The following is an 18,562-nucleotide window of genomic DNA, read 5'->3' as shown; positions in this document are numbered from 1 at the left end:
TATTATTTACTATTAGTTGTTACTGCTGTCGTCATAATATCTCCTGATTACAACTTATATTACTATTCAATCATAATAGTGTTCTTTGCATTATTGCTCCTTGCTGTTTCTATCTTTGGTATCGCCTGTGTCTGCAGGAAACATAAAAATTACAAGAGACAGTTTGTTGATTAGTAAACTTTTCATGATAGTCATTCATTTATAACTGTATTTTAGCAACATTCGGTCATTTATGTATACCGCATTAGTTTTGGCACCTATTTGTACCTTGTTAATTAATACCATAAAAGAACTGTTTTTCAAAATTTCAGTATTAATAATACTAGACACACACGAGCTGGCAATAGCTTGCACTTATTAACACCTTCTCCTTGTAATGAAATATTCCAACTTTTCACACTTGTGTCATTATCGACGCCAGCTTATCTTAGCCACTATGGCTTTTGGTAGAAATTTATTGGTCCTTGTCTGCCTTTTCTTACCACCTTTTGTGGAGTGTTCAGTAGATACTACTAGAGAACTGGAAACTAATGGAACTATCGTTGTCCAAGACTGCATTGCTGTCCTTGACCATTCTGGTATCTTTGAATATGATGATCAGATGCTTCGTCGGATTGCATATGCTGAGACGCAAGATGGTAATGATCCAAGCACGTATTCCAGCTTTAATGGAGGAATATGGGGATTGAATGAAACCAAGTATAACGAGACTAAGATGAATGCTCATAATATCATACAGCTCAAAGAAGCAATGCCAAAAATATCCGGAATTCTTGGTATAAACTGGTTGAATACTACATGGGATGACCTGAGGAAGCCACTGTACTCTGCAATAGCTTCAAGGCTCTATATGCTTATCTTAGCCAACTCTACCATAAATATACCGCTTGGCTCTAAAGTGAGTGACCAGGGAGTATACTGGTCCAGGCACTACACTAGCTCTAATGGGACTGCATCTGATTTTGTAGACGGAGTCACCGAATTAGAAAAAATGTATCTGGAAAGTAAGCCCATGTATTTGTTAATGTTCGTAATTACATGGTTTTGTTTTAGATTGCCACGTCAGTCATTTGGATTTGGTTTTTATCTTGGATTCATCTGGTAGTGTGGGCTATAATAACTTCCAGGTAGTCAAAGCATTTACTTTTAACATTACAAATAGCTTTGAAGTCGATCCTGATCACATACGCGTGGGTGTAATAACATATGCAACAAATACTATTATCCAATTCTATCTGAGCACTTACAAGACAAAGTCCCAAGTACTGCAGGCTATCTCGAATCTTACCTACACAGCAGGTGCTACATATACTCATACTGCACTTGATACTGCAAGAACAGTCCTGTTTACTGAATCCAAGGGTGCCCGCCCAGCTAGTCAAGGAGTACCTCGCATTGTAGTGGTTTTAACTGATGGTGCATCTACCAGTCGTTCATCTACATTGACTTCAGCTGCTGCAATACATGCTGCTGGTATCATTGCATATTCTGTTGGGATAGCTAATGCACTTGAAGCTGAGCTGCAAGCTATAGCAACAAAGCCATCTTATGTCTACCTTGCCACATTTGATGAGAAACTTCTTGAATCAGTTACAATTAGCATCAGCAAACAAGCATGCATAGGTAAGAGACAATTGCATTTATTGCCTCATGTCATTTCTATTTATTATATTTTAGCCTCACCAACGGTACAACCGAATTATATCATTTCTGATCAAGTTGATCGTGCTGAAACAAAATACTTAAATTTTCCATTTGTTAGCAACCTTGGAATAACAATATTTCTAAATGTTACCAATGGATCTGCTGTATTATATGCATCATCAGTTATCTCAGCGCCAAATAAAGGTTTTTATGATTTTACTATGATGGCTAATGACTTTGCAAATGGTTACCTAATGCCTGTTAATCTCAGTAATCAGAGTGCTGACACAATATATGTTGCTGTTGAAGGAATAGATGAATCAAATTCCATTCATGTGCATGCAAGTCCAGGAGATGCTACTTTAGGTAAATAGTTTTCATCTTTCAAAAATGATTAAAAAAAAATATTTTCAGAGCCAATTATGATGGAAGAGCTATCTAAGGACAAAATTGTTCAGTTTTATGGCGAAACAGTCATGATGACATGTAGAGCTACTGGTAAACCTCTGCCAGTTGTTACTTGGTTCAGGAATGGAGGAATAATCACTCAAAGCAATATTGATGTGACAACCACTCCTGTTGATAGCAGTACAGTTGAGAGTGTTATCACCATCAGTAATATCGCACCAACTGATGATGGATACTATGAATGTGTTGGGAATAATCGTCTACCAAATGGAACAATTCCTGCAAGGCGTTCTTTTCTACTTGAAGGTTTGATTTTTGCATTTATGATAAGACTATAATATGTAATGCATGGCTCAAGTATTATTATTGTTAATGCTTGCCAAGACATAATTCAAGTTACATTTTATTATATTATATTTCTTTGTTATAGGTGTTTCACAAAAGATAATACATCGAATAAGCTGTGAATTATAAATAAAACTTGTTTCTTGAATTGTTGAGTACATGTGTAGTTAGATGCACTATCTTTTAATAGAATCATAGAATCATCACTGTAAAAAATGCGTGGGTGTAGATAGTTAATCACTGTTAAATGGGCGGTCACTGAAGGGTAAGGCTTAGTGACGTCATCAAGGCAAGGGAAGCAGCTACGAGGGCCTTGAGTGTTCTTGGTCTCTCTTCTCTTCTTTTTCTTGTACTTCCAGTTACTACAGACACTCCCCGACGCCATGAGTAAGTCTCTACATTCCAGTCAGTCGATATCCGAGCGGAGATTCGCCGAGAAGCTGACCATACTGACAGAGAGGGGACATGGCCTTTTAACCCGTATTTACTCTATAAAGAAGGTGAGAACGAAGAAAAGCCAAGTTCTAGCACAGGAGAAGCATGTAGTAGATGAAATTTTAAAAGTGACTAAAGTACAATGTAACATTAAATTCAGTACCACGAGCACACCATCATAAATAATGGTTTGCTTAATTTTATAAAAAATTTTATATAACTCAATATATTCGTTAGTTCCATATGTTTTGTCTTGTTATTGTTATTTTAACTGGCTATCATAAATATTTAGTTACATTAACTGCACTGTTTGTCTTTCTCCAGATATGCTCAGACTCCTCTCAGAGACCATCATTCCTAAGCGAGAAGGCACTAGAGTCTGCTCTTAAACACATTGCAAAGAAGTTTCCTAATTTCGACTCAAAGGTAACAAGGAGGAGGAGGAGGAGGGGGAGAAACTGGTTGTGACACGTTTTAATAATGTTCATGTAGACGTTATGTAATTTATGCATATCCACATTTAGCATATTCAGATTTAGCATATTCAGATTTAGCATATCCACATTTACTTGTATAAAAGAATCTACTACTCTTGCTTGTAGTCATGCTTTGCTATGCTGTGTGTGTATAATCGATCAGTTCAATAATTAATTGCCTCCTTCCTTGTGTGTTTCATGTCATAATCTTATGTTGAGAATACCAAATTTGCCTCTGTTCTAACAGTACAGTATAACAGTGTGCATGTGCAGCTAGTTATAGTCAGAGATATTTTCACTGTTTATTTAGCACACAATGGTGTAATGTGCACTGCTGGATGTGTTATCATTCTCATTTATGTACATATACTGCATGTACGTGTGTACTTCTCCTCTCTACTTTTTCTTAGGATAAAACTCACCTGACAGTCATTAGTAGTTTCCAGAAGGACATCATGACTCTCCTTCCTAATCATTACAGCACGTTTGTTGATGTCATGGAGTTTCATGATGCTAGCATTGAAGTAATAACATCTCTAGCAACCGTACAATTCAATTTCGACATTGTGAGTCCACTTGTTTTTAAAAAAATTTCACTGGTAATGCTTTTAAATTTTGTCCTAGGCCCTCAATTTTGATCTGACAAAGGGCCTCCTTGATCTGGTGACCATATATGCCTCAATGATGATAATGTTAGGGCAGATTGAAGACAGGAAGATCATATGTGGACTTTATAACATTGCACACGAGACAACACGTGGAGCACCGTATGACTCTTTTTTTTGTTTATTATTACAACTCTCTCTCTCTCTTTTCTTTCTCTCTCTCTTTTCTTTCTTTCTCTCTCTCTTTTCTTTCTTTCTCTCTCTCTTTTCTTTCTCTCTTTCTTTTCTTTCTCTCTCTCTTTTCTTTCTCTATTTTCTTTCTCTCTCTCTCTCTCTCTCTCTCTCTCAGTGATGCCAGCTTTCCAAGACTGGCTCAAATGATAGTTGAATTTGAGCACCCAATAAGAAGAATGTCTGAGGAATTCCAACCTATATCAAAGGTAATGTAATAACTCTTTATTTAGTTACACACACACACAGACGTAATTTCTCTTGCATAGTCTGTATAATAAATGTATGGTATCACTTTGTTTTTTAGTGTTCATTTTTGTTCATAGACCAATTGAATCTATTGTATCAGATGTACATGTACTGTATTGGTACTGAGAGAGAGGGGGAGGGAGAGGGAGAAGGAGTGGGAGAGAGAGAGTGAAAGAGTAAAATTTTGTATTTTATTCTCCTTTTTTCTTTTCTCTGTAGATTGTTGCACAGGCTGTCCTTTCCTTATATAAGGTTTTTGTAAGACGTAACTTACCAGCCGACCAGATGAGACAGCAGCAAGTACTCAATCTCTCTGGCAATCCTAACACATTTCTTGCTCCTAATCTAAGTGGAGAGCTCCCATGTGAAACACTGTCATTAGAATCCATGACTAAATGGATATTATGTAAGTTTAGTACATGTACATACATGTACTAATAAACCTTAATATATATCAGTGCACATGTACTTTATAAACAATAATGGTAATACTGTTATGATACTGTATTTTAAATGTGAAGTGTTCCTACATATAGATAAACATTCCCCCTGAGGGCCCCCCTCATAACTTATTAGCTGTGTGCATGCATTGTGTAGGTGTTTCAATTGCGTAGCAATAGCAGCTATCCTTATAAGGAAGGTGTTAGTTGTAAGGTTTATTTACCAATTGCTGCTAATTGAGGCATATATACATGTACAGTACATGCAATGGATCCATTGATAAAGTTTAATTAAAAAAATAAAGATTTAACTCTTCAAAAACTTTGGAACAGACTAAAAAATTTAATGGACATTTTTTATAATGTGTTATTTATTTCAGTTGGTTTCCTGGTCTGTCCTCACCAGTTGACAGCTGACGGTGCCACAGACCTGTGGAAACTAGCACTCCAGGACAGCTACGTACTGAACCTGTTCAGAGACGATCACCTCCTCATTCACAACGTCTTTGAGAAGTTCCTCCAAGAACTAAAGACTAAAGAGTAAGTCCAAGTGAAATTTAATTTTGCATCCAACCTGCCCCTCTCTCTCTCATGCAGAGATAAGAAAAGAGCAAATGAAGTCTCGGAACAACTCAATTTGGTTTTGCAGCATGCGTAAGTGGAATTATCATGTGATAGTCATGTGATTTTATGCACTTGTTAATGTAGTGGCCCAATGCATCGTGAGCGTAGACGCTATCTCCGTACCTCACTCAATGAACTGTATAACTTTCTATCAGATCAACCCGGACTGCTAGGCCCTAAGGTATGTTATATTATGTATATCTACAATACTATTGTATTGCTACGCTGTACATGTACATGTACACTGTACCCAGGGTTTCCCATAGGATTTTGACATACATGTAGTGCTCAGCATCTTGTCAGTGGATTGTAGAGTTGCTCGAAAATTAGACCAAAGACCCTGTAGTTATTATTATAATAGTAGAGGATATTTTGACAAGAATCACAAGGAGAAAATCCTCCATTTTTATAATTTTTTCTGATACATATACATGTACTTATGTTGCGTATCAACTTTGAACTGATTCCGATCAAGTTTAAATTTTTTATGAATTTTCTAAAGTTGTTCTAAATGCCATACTGTATACACACTATAGTGCTTGTCAGCTCATGAAGCATGCCATGTAGCTTTCTTAGCATGCTTTGATAGCCCTGATTGTTCATGTACATGTATGAAGCACACTCTCTCTCTTTTCATGTCTTATTGTATTTTCCCCTTCCTTCAGGTGTCTACAGTCCTATTGGCACTGACGTTAGCTAGAGATGAAGTGTTTTGGCTGATGAAACACTCGAATGTCCAAACTCCTAAAGGAAAATACAAGCCGAACCCTGATGATTATAATGACCCGTTCCTACCAGAACTATTGTTTGAGACTCTTAGACTTAAAGGTAACACACACACACTCAAGAATACATGTACATGTACATATGCACGATGCATGTGCGTGTATATTATATTCAAATAATCTTTTATTTGATAATATTTTGACAGCTTTGGTGAGGAGGCATCGTAAAGTCATTCAGAATTATCATTTGAAGTTTCTTGGAGGATTTGATGCTGCACAGATGAGAGAAATAGTCATGGTGGGCCATATATCTCTTCCCCCTCCTCTCTCTCTCTCTCTCTCTCTCTCTCTCTTTAATAGCCTTTTCTTCTTCTTCTTCCTTTCTCTTCTTTTTTCAGAGAATGACTGTCTGTCCAGAGGAAGAGTCTATCCTAATGACTTCATTTGTGGACTGTCTTTCCAAACTGCAGGGACACGAAAGTATGTACATGTACTGTTCAACTTACATATAGTTTAATTAACATTTTATTATTTTATTATTAGTGGATGATAAGACAGAATATGATTTCCAGGGTCTCCGCCTCGACTGGTTTAGGCTCCAAGTCCTGACCAGTGTTTATAAGGCACCACTCAAGTAAGAAAATTAGGAGCTTTTTCCGAGCCATTTTTGACCTTTTTGCCATCAAATTTATTATTATAGAATATACATGTACATGCACCTCATTCTTTTACATGCCCTCTCTCTCTCTCTCTCTCTCTCTCTCTCTCTCTCTCTCTCTCTCCCTCCCTCCCTCCCTCCCTCCCTCCCTCTCTCTCTCTCTCTCCCTCTCTCTCTCTCTCTCCCTCTCCCTCTCTCTCTCCTTTCTCTATAGGTTATGGGAGAGAGACAACTGTCAGTTGGCCTGGACTATGAACATGGTTACGGTCCATACTTCATTTGTTGATAACTTCGAAGAGACTCTAATTAATGCCTCCGACATGTCATTCATGTGGTATGTGGGTATTAGTAAATATTATTATTATTATTGCTATTATTTTGATTATTAGTATTTGCAATAATTTATCTCTTAATTATTATTTTATTTTTTAGTTTCTTCTTCCGTCAGCTGGAGACAGACTTTGCTCGTTGCCTAAAGAATCCTTCACAGTTGAGATACCTCATTGCATTCCCACTCGTCAGCTCCGAGTTCCTTAACGCCAGCACTCGGTTCTGCCCAGAAGAAGTAATTATAAATCTAATTACTTACATATAAATTTAATAGTTTAGAATCTGCCTTACTTATTGCACGTATTTAAAATCTCATTTTGTATCTTTGTTACTAGCGCACAGCAATTGGCGAGAAGGCGGTCAATTCAATCAATGGCTTCCTTGAACAGATTGCTAAGGAAGTGAGGGGAGTCATGGGCCAGCTGTGTGCTGAACACATGAAGAGAGACGAAGTGGTAAGAATACATGCGTACATGTACATGTAAACATGTTCATGTATATATGTACATGTATGTTCAATCTCGATTCTTGATACATTATAGTTACATGTGACGTATGGTGCTGGTCATTATATTGCTCACCACAAGCCAAAGAGTAAGTCAAAAGGAGGGCCAAAGGTCCCACCACAGGAAGTGAAACCAGGAGAGGAGAGCTATAGGAGATCGAGGGAAGATATGACGAAGTGAGTTAAAGTGGATTTTATTGGCAAGGAATTAATATTGGGGATTGACTGTTCTATGAAGAAATCGCCAATATAGAATTCGCCATTTTGATTCAAACTGAGCATGCTCAATGGCACATTGCACAAAATTGCCAATATAAAACTCACCATTAACTTCCTACAGGCAAATTCGCCAAATAATACTCTCACCAATAAATAATTTTGTTTATTATTATAATATTATTATTCATTATTCTAGTTCTGATCATGCAGTACGGACCCTTATTGATCTCTGCTTTACTGTAACAGTTTTCCCAAGTATATCTGCTTGGGACCACACCTTCACACCAAGAGAATATCTTCTGCCCCATTTAGAAGAACTTTTTATCAAGTACACTTTACATGTATACCATACATGTACATCTTTTTTATTTTATTTTATTTTTATTAATTATTATTATTATTGACAATGTAGGAATGTGTTTTCAATGATGAAGTACAATCCTGATACTCAAGATATAGCTCGTCCCTCAGAGGTACTCATTAGGATCCAGTCGTACGTCTCAACTCTAAGAAACCTTGAGCTCTATGGTACATCACACCTACATTTACCTGTACATGCACATGTATATTTACACGTACATGTACACGTACACGTACATGCACACATACTCTTTTATATTGTTGTCTTTTGTTTATAATGCATATACACGCATGTATATTGTTTGTTTATTCTTGTTGTTTATTGTTGATGTACTGATTGTGTTTTGATCATTTGTCCAGTTAATGTTGACATGACCAGAGTCCTGACATCAGTCCTACTTCAAGAGACACAACCACTGGACAGTAAAGGAGAGGCTACAATAGCCAGCACCTACTCTGCATGGTGAGGAGAAGAGAGAGAGGGAGAGAGAGAGAGGGGGGGGAGGGAGACAGAGACAGAAAGAGAGAGATAGGGGAGGGAGACAGAGAGAGAGAGAGTGAGAGAGAGGGGGGATCTTGTATTAAAATTGAGATACAATTTCTTGTATATTATACATGTGTAGGTATAATAGTGTCCTATTGAAGAGGGTCTCTCAAGGTGGTATATGCTACAGTAAGAACAGGATGGCTTTTGTCAGTCGTAGAGTGATGTCATTCAAAGCTGAAGAATATTCTGATGTTCAAGGTGAGTGTGTGTTTATACAATGTGTCATAATACTGTCATTTAAAGGCTGAATGTACTGTATGTTTTGGGTGTACCCATTTTATTTAGCAAAATTAATGTGCAAAGCAAACCAATTAATTTTTGAGGAAAACCCAAGGCTATTATAGCCCATGGTTTTTTTCCAAAAAATGGCTCCAAAATCACCCCCAAATTTTTATTACATTTTCTGATACATATTGATGTCCTCATGCTTTGTAGAAATTTTGAGCTGTTTTTGACAAATATTTTTTGAGTTATGAGCATTTTGAAAAATAAGCCATTTTTTGAGAAAAACCCAAGGCTATAGCCCATGGTTTTTTCCAAAAAATGGCTCCAAAATCACCCCCAATTTTTATTGCATTTTCTGATATATATTAATGTCCTCATGCTATGTAGAAAGTTTGAGCTGATTCCAACTTCAATTTTTCGAGTTATGATCACTTTAAAAAATAAGCCATTTTTTGAGAAGAACCCAAGGCTATAGCCCATGGTTTTTTTCCAAAAAATGGCTCCAAAATCACCCCCAATTTTTATTACATTTTCTGATACATATTGATGTCCTTATGCTGTGTAGAAAGTTTGAGCTGATTCCAACTTCAATTTTTCGAGTTATGATCACTTTAAAAAATAAGCCATTTTTTGAGAAGAACCCAAGGCTATAGCCCATGGTTTTTTTCCAAAAAATGGCTCCAAAATCACCCCAAATTTTTATTACATTTTCTGATACATATTGATGTCCTCATGCTATGTAGAAATTTTGAGCTATTTTTTGTCAAATATTTTTCGAGTTATGAGCATTTTGAAAGATGAGCCATTTTTTGAGGAAAACCCAAGGCTATAGCCCATGGTTTTTTTTCCAAAAAATGGCTCCAAAATCACCCCCAATTTTTATTACATTTTCTGATACATATTGATGTCCTATGCTGTGTAAAAAGTTTGAGCTGATTCCAACTTCAATTTTTTGAGTTATGATCACTTTAAAAAATAAGCCAATTTCTAAAAAATACCCTGTACTATAGCCCATGGTTTTTTTCCAAAAAATGGCTCCGAATTGACTCCCAATTTTTATTACATTTTCTGATACATATTGATGTCCTCATGCTATGTAGAAATTTTCAGCTATTTCCAACAAATATTTTTCAAGTTATGAGTATTTAAAAAAAGACAAGCCAATTATAGTTGCTTCATCTCTTTTGACTATTGCAGAGCTTCAGTCACTAGCAGAGATAGTTGGTCCCTATGGTATACAGTATATGGGGGATAGACTAATGGAGCAAGTCAGTGCTCAAGTGAAGGAGATAAGGAAACTGGTTGAGCAGAATCAGGACACATTACTAGCACTCCACACCAACAGAGATAAACCTGATATATTCAACGACTTATTCAGGAAACTGAGAAGTGAGTACCTATACATTGCATTGTATGGTGCCTACTGAATCATTATCAATAATGTACATGTGTTTATGTAATGCCTGCACGCTTGTAAATTGCTCTTTTCAGTGATGATTTTACAAGAAAAAAATTGAAGGAGTTCAAATTACCATTTCCCTACTCTCTTTTAGACGGCGAGGACCTCATGCAGCGTGTTACTATAATTGGGACATTAATGGGCTTCAGGAAACTCTGCCTCCAAGCTTTGCGAGCTGTCCTGGAGAGAAGGATACCTTTCATGTTCATGTCCATACTGGACTTCAAGTCAAACCTCGGGGACAAGGATACCAGGGTATGGACTTTTGTGTACAATGATTTTAGATTACTTTTTAAAAATATTTAGACTGCTGATCCAATGGCCATAGCCGCTGGCATTGAATGTGATGTTGATCCTCTTTTATCAAATGTAATCAAGTCACACTGTGGTAAGAGGAGATAGATAATACTGCACATTCATTGATAATTTTATTATTTCTGGTTGCTATTCATTCTCTTTCTATCTCTCTCTCTGTAGATAAAAGTCCGGATGATAGGCAGATATGGTTCCTTTTCCTTGTGTTTATTGGTGTCTATCTGCCAGAACTAGCAATGAAAGAAGAGTCACAGTTCCTTCCCAGCTATGAAGGTTAGGAAAGGAATCCATCAATACAGTCACTCGATTTGCCTTAATTAGCCTAAAATACATGTAGATTAGCCTTAAATAAATTTAGCATCCAGTTCTTCTTTTAAATGAGATTGTGGGCAAATTGTCAAAATGTACATGTACATGTATTCTCAATCCTTTAGGTCACAGTAATAATGTTCACTGTCTTGCTATTGCTGTCAATGCTATTGCTGGTGCTGTGTTTGGTCTGTATGGTGTCCAAGAACAGAAGGACAGAATGAAGGATTTCATCATTGTAATCACTTGCATGGCCTCTTTCCTCCTTATTATTCATATTCTTGTCTTTCTCCTTTAGTTTACTTCATCACGTATTATGACACTAGCCAAAGAAGCTGACAGGGAGAAAGATGCACCAAAGTCTAGGGAGGCCATTTATGTTCTATTGGACTTGGTAAAATGTATTTTTTTAAACATAAAATTGATTCTCTCCCTTTCTCCTATTCTCTCTCTCCTTTACTTTCACACACTCTCTCTATTTCTTTCCAGTTTGTAAAAGAATCTCCATTCCTTACTCGTGATCTGTTAGAGTCTTGCTTCCCATACTGTCTCTTAAGAGATGCTTATAATTCTGTCTATAGGAAGCCTCCTGTAAGTGCATGTTACATGTATACTCTCAATGTGTTTTCACTCCTCAACTGTAGGTCTCCAAGAAGAAAGACAAAGAGGTTGACTTAGAGGCTCCTTTTTAGTTTATCATGACAAGAAACTTATACCAGTACACGTAGAGATTGATAAAAATCACAGAATTTACGAACGATATTAGTTTATTATTACTAATTGTTATTGATATTATAATTATTATTATTACTTCTGTTACTGTTTTTTTGCAATAATGTATAATCATAGATACAGTGTACTCAATATGGTATACAGTATTGGTATTTCCTACTCTTAAAGTGCACAGTGTTGATAACCTGAGACTCCCAAAGCAGAATTATGATCACATTTCTCTTTAGAAGATATTAGGAAAAGGAACTTTGTAGTTAATGTTGGATCAGGAATACTGTATTTACCTATCTGGTAATGTCTGATCAATTTTTATGATCATTTTGAATGTCTGAGTAAATTGTATGAACTTCATTTTAGTATAATTTAAATTATATCTATTTAAGGCATGCATAACAACTGATAGTTTGCAAATATTGAATGAAGGAAGAGGAAACTAGTGAGTATAAAAGGACTGGTTGAGAGAGCTCTTTAGCATCAAATATTCTTTTGAATTCATTTTAGAATATACTAGCTCTGTGGTCATAATGGCAGTTCGTGTTGGTGGTGATATCGTTGGTCGCATCGAAGTTGAAGAAGTGAAACTCGAAACAACCCAGAAGGAGTTTCTTTTTCGAATCAGCTATGATGTTATGAATGATTTGCGATATGTCTCTGTGTTCTTCAATTTGTCTTATTATGGTGCACTAGTTGCATTTGGTGATAAGACAGAAGAGCTCAATGATGAATTCAAGAAACTCATCAAAACTTTAGAGCAACTGCTCAAGAAAGCAGAGAAGTTTGTTAAGAATCTTCGAAAAGAGGCAGATGAAGATACAATAAAAAAGGATGCTTGCAGTCTTAGGACAAACTTTGAATCTGTTTTAAAGGAAATCAAAAAAATTTTGAAAATTTTTGAGAATCACTGCCATCAGCCAGAAGAAAAGGTGAGAAGCATAACAGGTGATATTAGAAAGAGATGTGAGTCTGACAGTGATGGCAAAGATTATTATTACTCTTTTGCTAAAAAACTTGAGGCAATCAAAGAAGTTCAAATCCAAGTGACAACCATAGCAGCTTTCAAGTGCTTTGACTTGTGCATGGATAATCTCTCCGATCAAGTCAAAAGTCTCGCTGAATTCAAAGATGACACTTTTAAATTTCCCTTCATGAAGTTAGGGAACTTGACTTGGGTTGTCCTTATAAATGTCAACATAACAGCCATTGAAGCACTTTGCAGCAGTCTATGCAACATCCAGATAATACGTGAAAATAAAGGGTTCGAGTGCAAGTTGTACTGTCTTATGGACAGGTTCCTGAATTATCAGCCTGATCCTCCAATGTATCTTCCAGATCCTCCTATTGAATCATTAAGATCCACGTCCTCACGAATTGATGATGTCACTGACAGTGAAGTTGTGTTTTCCTTGCCAGCTCCACCTGATCCTCCAGTTCAAAGGGAAGAACCCGAGATAATAATGTAACTTTTGAGCTCCTAATACTTTATTTCAGTACTGTAACAGTTTAATGATAATACTCATTATTATTAGTTTTTGTGAAAGTTTTTAATTTTTTGAAGTTTATTTTTGAATTGAATTACATATTTTAATAGTTGATGATACAGCAGTTACAGGCTGTTTAAAACTGATATCATTGACACAATATGCACACAACTGATAATGCATGTCATCATAATGATCATGCACACAGTTATTGATTACCTGATGGTAAATGTAGAAGAGGCTTCTTCAGACAAATTTTAATGATAGAAAAATATTGAATTCATGGTAGCCTGTCTAAGACCTTTGTAAGAGAACTGCTACTGCCCATTATGTAGACAGGTATGATGCTCAGGTGCTGATATCATGATGCTGACAGAAAGCAGAGATTGCAAGCATTGATTTGGGTGTCAGCATGCACCATAGATACTGTGAATGGCCATACACACAGAATTATCATGCAGACTATTTCTCCTTTGCATATCTTATACATGCATACAGTTTTTATGATAAGTCACCACAGACAATCATGCAAACACCATCAAATTGCTTGTTTATTGCTTTAGTAATTCACGTGAATGCTGTAGGTCCATCCCCATGCACATTATAAGTTTCTCACACATAGTCTGTACAGTAGTGTCAATTTACATACTGTGTGAATGTTATCCTGCTTATGAAGGAAATAAGACGGCAATTGAGCAGTGTCAATTTACATACCGTGTGAGTGTTATTCTGCTTATGAAGGAAATAAGACAACAATTGTGGCTAAGAATGCACCCACTTATCAATCTATGCTCTATAATAGTCCCAATATCATGATATTTCTCACACATACCGTAGATCAGGAAATTAGTGTGGTAGGAAATTTTTGCGGTTTAAAATTGTGCTGTGACTTAATTTTTACTAAATAAGACTGTGTCATGTATTATTGAATGTGGCATGTAATTATATGGGTAATCTAATTTTTTTTTTTTTTTTTTGCGAAATTCTAATCCAGTAAAATTTAAATCACAGTAAAAATTTCCAGATAGACGGTATAACATACACATTAGTAGAATTTTAGTGTAAAATACATGCAACAACAAAGTGCATATGGTGTTTTATTATGAATTCAGTCTAAAACTCTACTGCTTCTTCTCACAGGGTAAATTTTTAAATCACAATTGCCGTCTGCTTCTAATATTTCCTCCATCATAAAGTGGTGAATTAAGATTTCTTTCCTCCTTTGAACTAATTTTTATAGGAAATTTCCTCATTCTTGATGAAATAAGACTCTTTTGAAGTGTGCAGACTCCCTGAACTCTGTGTGATATTATTGAATTAGTAATAATTATTATTTTTAGCATTATCATTCAAATCATGGTCAGTAGTCTATAATATCTATGGTAAAATTAAAATTAGGCTGCACTCTGAGCTGCGTGGGCGTCGCAGACTTTAATGAATCAGCAGACAGCAATAATTGACAGCAAAGCTAATCAAGCAATCATGGCTGCTTCTGTCGGCGTTCCTCCAAAATTGGGATACTTTGTTGAGCTTCACCTCTCTTGCCAGAACCTAAAGGATACTGATGTACTCTCAAAGTCAGACCCTCTCGTTGCCGTGTACTCTAAGACTCAGAGTGGAAGCTGGACTGAAGTACACACTAAAATAGATAATCAAGAGTAGCTAGCCCCTAATACACTCTTGATACATATTTAATGCATACATGTTTATTAAGTCAACTTTTTCAATAGTTGGGTAGGACAGAATGCGTCAAGAACTCCCTTAATCCCAGTTTTACCAAAAGTATTGAAATCTGCTATCGCTTTGAAGAGAAGCAAGATCTGAAGTTTACAGTGTATGATATTGATAACCCGACAGAGAGTCTTAGCGATGACGAACTGCTTGGTAGCATTGAGTGCTCCCTTGGAGAGGTAAGTATTTGTTTCTTTTTTAAAATATCCTATTCTTGTCTCTCTCTCTCTCTCTCTTGAGGTGGTCAGTGAGAGAGTATACACAAGACCATTGCTTTCTAAAGGAAAGAAGAGTGGAACAATCAAGGTAAGAATATCTACTTTCAATGTATTGAGAATGTCTCGGGCATTGTTTTAAAAAATCGTGTAACTTTACATTCTTCTTATGGTCATGATTGCAAACATTGAAACCACAGCCTAAAATTATTGACAATGGTTAGGAGTTATGCAAAAGTTGCTATTCCTCATGCACATTACTGTGTCTATATAAGTGGCACAATACACTAGGCATAAAATACTGTTTATTGTTATTTCATTTTGATTTGGCAACTGTACTACTTTAATACACACACACACACACATAAATATGTGAGTATGAATACTTCTTTATCGATCATTACTTGGCTAGCAGTGAGTTTATAGTGGGAAATGATTCTGTATAATAATTCTGATATAAGCATCATTACTCAGATTGAATCTGAAAGTGTGTAAGGTCATGTAGTTTTGTTCCACACAGCTGTTATTGGTTGAGGTGTTGAATTCAGTTCATCAATGTAGCTCCTTGTTGTCATGAATGCGAGTTATGATTGTGTTACAATGTATAGATTCAAGTGGAGGAAGTGTCGCAAGGAGGTAGCAGTATTGAGTTAAACTTTAGTGGCCATGGCTTGGACAAGAAGGTATTAGTTTAAAAGAGAGTATATAGTACACATGCATCACTTTTAGGATTTGTTTGGTAAATCTGATCCTTACCTGGAGCTGTCAAGAATGAATGAAGATGGTTCTTATACAGTTGTACACAGGAATGATGTAAGATATGTATGTATAGAAATATAATCTTACTACTGTCTCTCTCTCTCTCTCTTATAGTACATAAAGAACACACTAAACCCAGTGTGGCCTACAATGACACTGAGCTCAAACTTGTTGTGTAATAATAATCCTGATAGACCTATTATGGTATGAGAGAGAGGGAGGGAGATGGAAGAGATAAGAGTTGCATATACTACTTCTTAGAATAATGATGTAGTCCTGATAACCAGTACATTATAATAATGATTGATGATTAGGTAAAGTGTTTTGATTGGGATGCTGATGGTGGCCACGATCTCATAGGAGAGTTTAAAACGTCATTGAAAGAGTTGCAAGCCGCCAGTGATAAGAAAGAAAAAGTAATATATACTGTATGTGTGTATGTATGTATGTATTGTGGTTTTATTAAAGTGCTTGAGTCTTTGCATTGTTGTGAGTTGTGGTATTGCAATATTTTTTAGATTGATTGGAAGCTTATTAACGCTAAGAAAACAAAAAAGAAGAATTACGATAATTCAGGAACAATTCGTTTAGACTCCATCAAAGTGAGCCAGCTCCAGCGACACAGAAATCATCTCTCTCCTCCCTCTCTCTCTCTCTCTCTCTCTCTCTTCCCTCTCTCTCTTTCTCCTTCCTTTTCTCTCTTTCTCCTTTCCCTCTCTTTCTCTTGCTTTCAGATCACTAGAATATACTCATTTCTTGAGTACATAATGGGTGGTACTACTATTAATTTTACTGTTGGTATTGACTTCACTGCATCTAATGGTGACCCTGATAAGCCTTCATCACTCCATTACTACAGCACTGAGTATCCAAATGAGTACATGAATGCTTTGAGAGCTGTAGGGTACATATGTCAAGATTATGATAGGTATGGGATGACAATTGTGTATGCTATGCACTTGCATGTTCTGAATATTAGTATGCAATTACCAGGGAATGCTATAGTGATGAGAGCAGGTGTGGATGCAATCCCAAGCTTCCATTTCAATTATATTGTTGCTAGTATGATTATGCATGTTTTTTATGTTGCGTAGAAAGTTTGAGCTGATTCCGATCAAAGTTAGATTTTTTATGGATTTTTTTAAGTTGCTTAAAAATGAGGCTTAAGTCCCTGTTATAGTAAGTCACAAGCCAAATTTCGACAAAAATGACTAGGAGAGAAATCACCATTTTTATAATTTTTTCTGATGCATATACATGTACTTATGTTGTGTAGAAAGTCTAAGCTGATTCCGATTAAAATTGGATTTTCTACGAGTTTTTAAGTTTACTCCAAAATCAGACCAAAGCCCCTGTACCATTAGTAACGCGGTAGCGTTACTAAGTAGGATTCACCCCCAAACAAAATGGCTGCCACTACTTTTGCAGCCTTGCTATACCGGGAAAACGAGCTCCTATGCTTACCAGACTTCTTAGAGGACCTCATCTTGACCAGAGGACTCCATTGGTACCAATAGCGTGGCTCTAAACCTAGTCTAAAAGGAAAGCCAAAAATCGGCGAACCGGCCGTTTTGTTCAGCCACCTTTTTTCATCTTCATCATCATCAGGAAAGTCCTGTCAATCCAGTTGTCGGTCGATATATCGATCTTGCCTGGTGATAGAAGGTTAATTCTTACACCATTCTACTCCAACAGGGTATGCGCAGGTCCTTGTTCCCTAGAATCATTCTCCAAGAAAGGAAAAAGTGATACCGTGACTGTTAGATCGCACCAACTTACCTCATGCCGCCATTTTGTTAATTAAATAAAGAAGCATGTGCTCCAAAAATTTGGGCGTGGTCGCGCATGCTCAGATGGATAGATCTCAAAACTGGGAACAGCAAGTAATCTTTTACGTAGCTAGCTATGCTTGGAATCAAATTGCAATACTTAGTGGAGGTTTCCAGCTAAGAGAAGGTATTAATCTTGCATATATCAAGTGTGTAATGAATTATTTTATTTCAAAAACACAAAACAATTAATATTTATAATACTAGTGATAATATATTAATATGAACTTGACAACAGGAAGAACCTGCAGGAATAGCTACAGGATTACTGGGAAGATAGAGCTTCTTGAACAATGATTCACATCAAGACTATAGTATTTATTTCACTTGTCATCAGATTAGTAGATATTGCTCCACCATATCTATTCAATTCAATCAGTGCTGTCCCTCATAAATGCTGTAAAATCATAACAATGACAACAATAATAAAGAAACTTATTGTTTGTGTAAAATCAAAAAGTATTACAATTGTAACTGAAAAAATACAAGTATTATAAAAAAAATTAACACAAACAAGAACATAAAAAATTTAAAAAAACAAGATTGAGTAGGATTCCGAACGACCGACGAAAATACGAAATGAAAATCCTACTCTCGTGACGCAAATTCTACTTTACATTGTAAGGTGATCCATAACTTTTAAATAACAACATTAAAAGTACAATGTAGAGTAGAATTTGCGTCACGAGAGTAGGATTTTCATTTCGTA

General features: G+C 36.2%; 3 protein-coding genes across 3 annotated transcripts; all 3 read left to right on the top strand.

Moving 5' to 3' along the window:
- Positions 1–390: 390 nt before the first annotated feature.
- LOC100639213 (collagen alpha-3(VI) chain-like) lies at positions 391–2,606 on the top strand. The gene is made up of 5 exons (XM_003382511.3): positions 391–1,004; positions 1,054–1,623; positions 1,678–2,010; positions 2,059–2,358; positions 2,483–2,606. The coding sequence occupies exons 1-5, from the start codon at positions 437–439 to the stop codon at positions 2,524–2,526; spliced, it is 1,815 nt and encodes a 604-aa protein (XP_003382559.1). The 5' UTR covers positions 391–436; the 3' UTR covers positions 2,527–2,606.
- Positions 2,607–2,684: 78 nt separating this feature from the next.
- On the top strand, positions 2,685–11,973 carry LOC100639088 (nck-associated protein 1-like). Its single transcript, XM_003382510.3, has 29 exons — positions 2,685–2,897; positions 3,157–3,258; positions 3,719–3,874; positions 3,933–4,075; positions 4,263–4,353; positions 4,613–4,799; positions 5,214–5,373; positions 5,431–5,487; positions 5,542–5,638; positions 6,123–6,285; positions 6,389–6,480; positions 6,581–6,662; positions 6,726–6,816; positions 7,055–7,174; positions 7,273–7,405; positions 7,506–7,625; positions 7,713–7,852; positions 8,091–8,222; positions 8,307–8,422; positions 8,615–8,717; positions 8,878–8,999; positions 10,224–10,415; positions 10,580–10,740; positions 10,792–10,873; positions 10,963–11,073; positions 11,235–11,347; positions 11,408–11,503; positions 11,599–11,700; positions 11,754–11,973. The coding sequence occupies exons 1-29, from the start codon at positions 2,781–2,783 to the stop codon at positions 11,799–11,801; spliced, it is 3,429 nt and encodes a 1,142-aa protein (XP_003382558.1). The 5' UTR covers positions 2,685–2,780; the 3' UTR covers positions 11,802–11,973.
- Positions 11,974–14,764: 2,791 nt separating this feature from the next.
- LOC100638962 (copine-7-like) lies at positions 14,765–17,259 on the top strand. The gene is made up of 9 exons (XM_020007354.1): positions 14,765–14,951; positions 15,050–15,229; positions 15,291–15,356; positions 15,874–15,948; positions 15,995–16,078; positions 16,139–16,228; positions 16,339–16,440; positions 16,543–16,626; positions 16,759–17,259. The coding sequence occupies exons 1-9, from the start codon at positions 14,802–14,804 to the stop codon at positions 17,116–17,118; spliced, it is 1,191 nt and encodes a 396-aa protein (XP_019862913.1). The 5' UTR covers positions 14,765–14,801; the 3' UTR covers positions 17,119–17,259.
- Positions 17,260–18,562: the final 1,303 nt, after the last annotated feature.

Source organism: Amphimedon queenslandica, unplaced genomic scaffold (assembly GCF_000090795.2).
Source record: "Amphimedon queenslandica unplaced genomic scaffold, v1.1 AMPQUscaffold_13521, whole genome shotgun sequence".
NCBI lineage: Eukaryota > Metazoa > Porifera > Demospongiae > Haplosclerida > Niphatidae > Amphimedon > Amphimedon queenslandica.
This window is presented reverse-complemented; position numbering and strand designations above follow the sequence as displayed.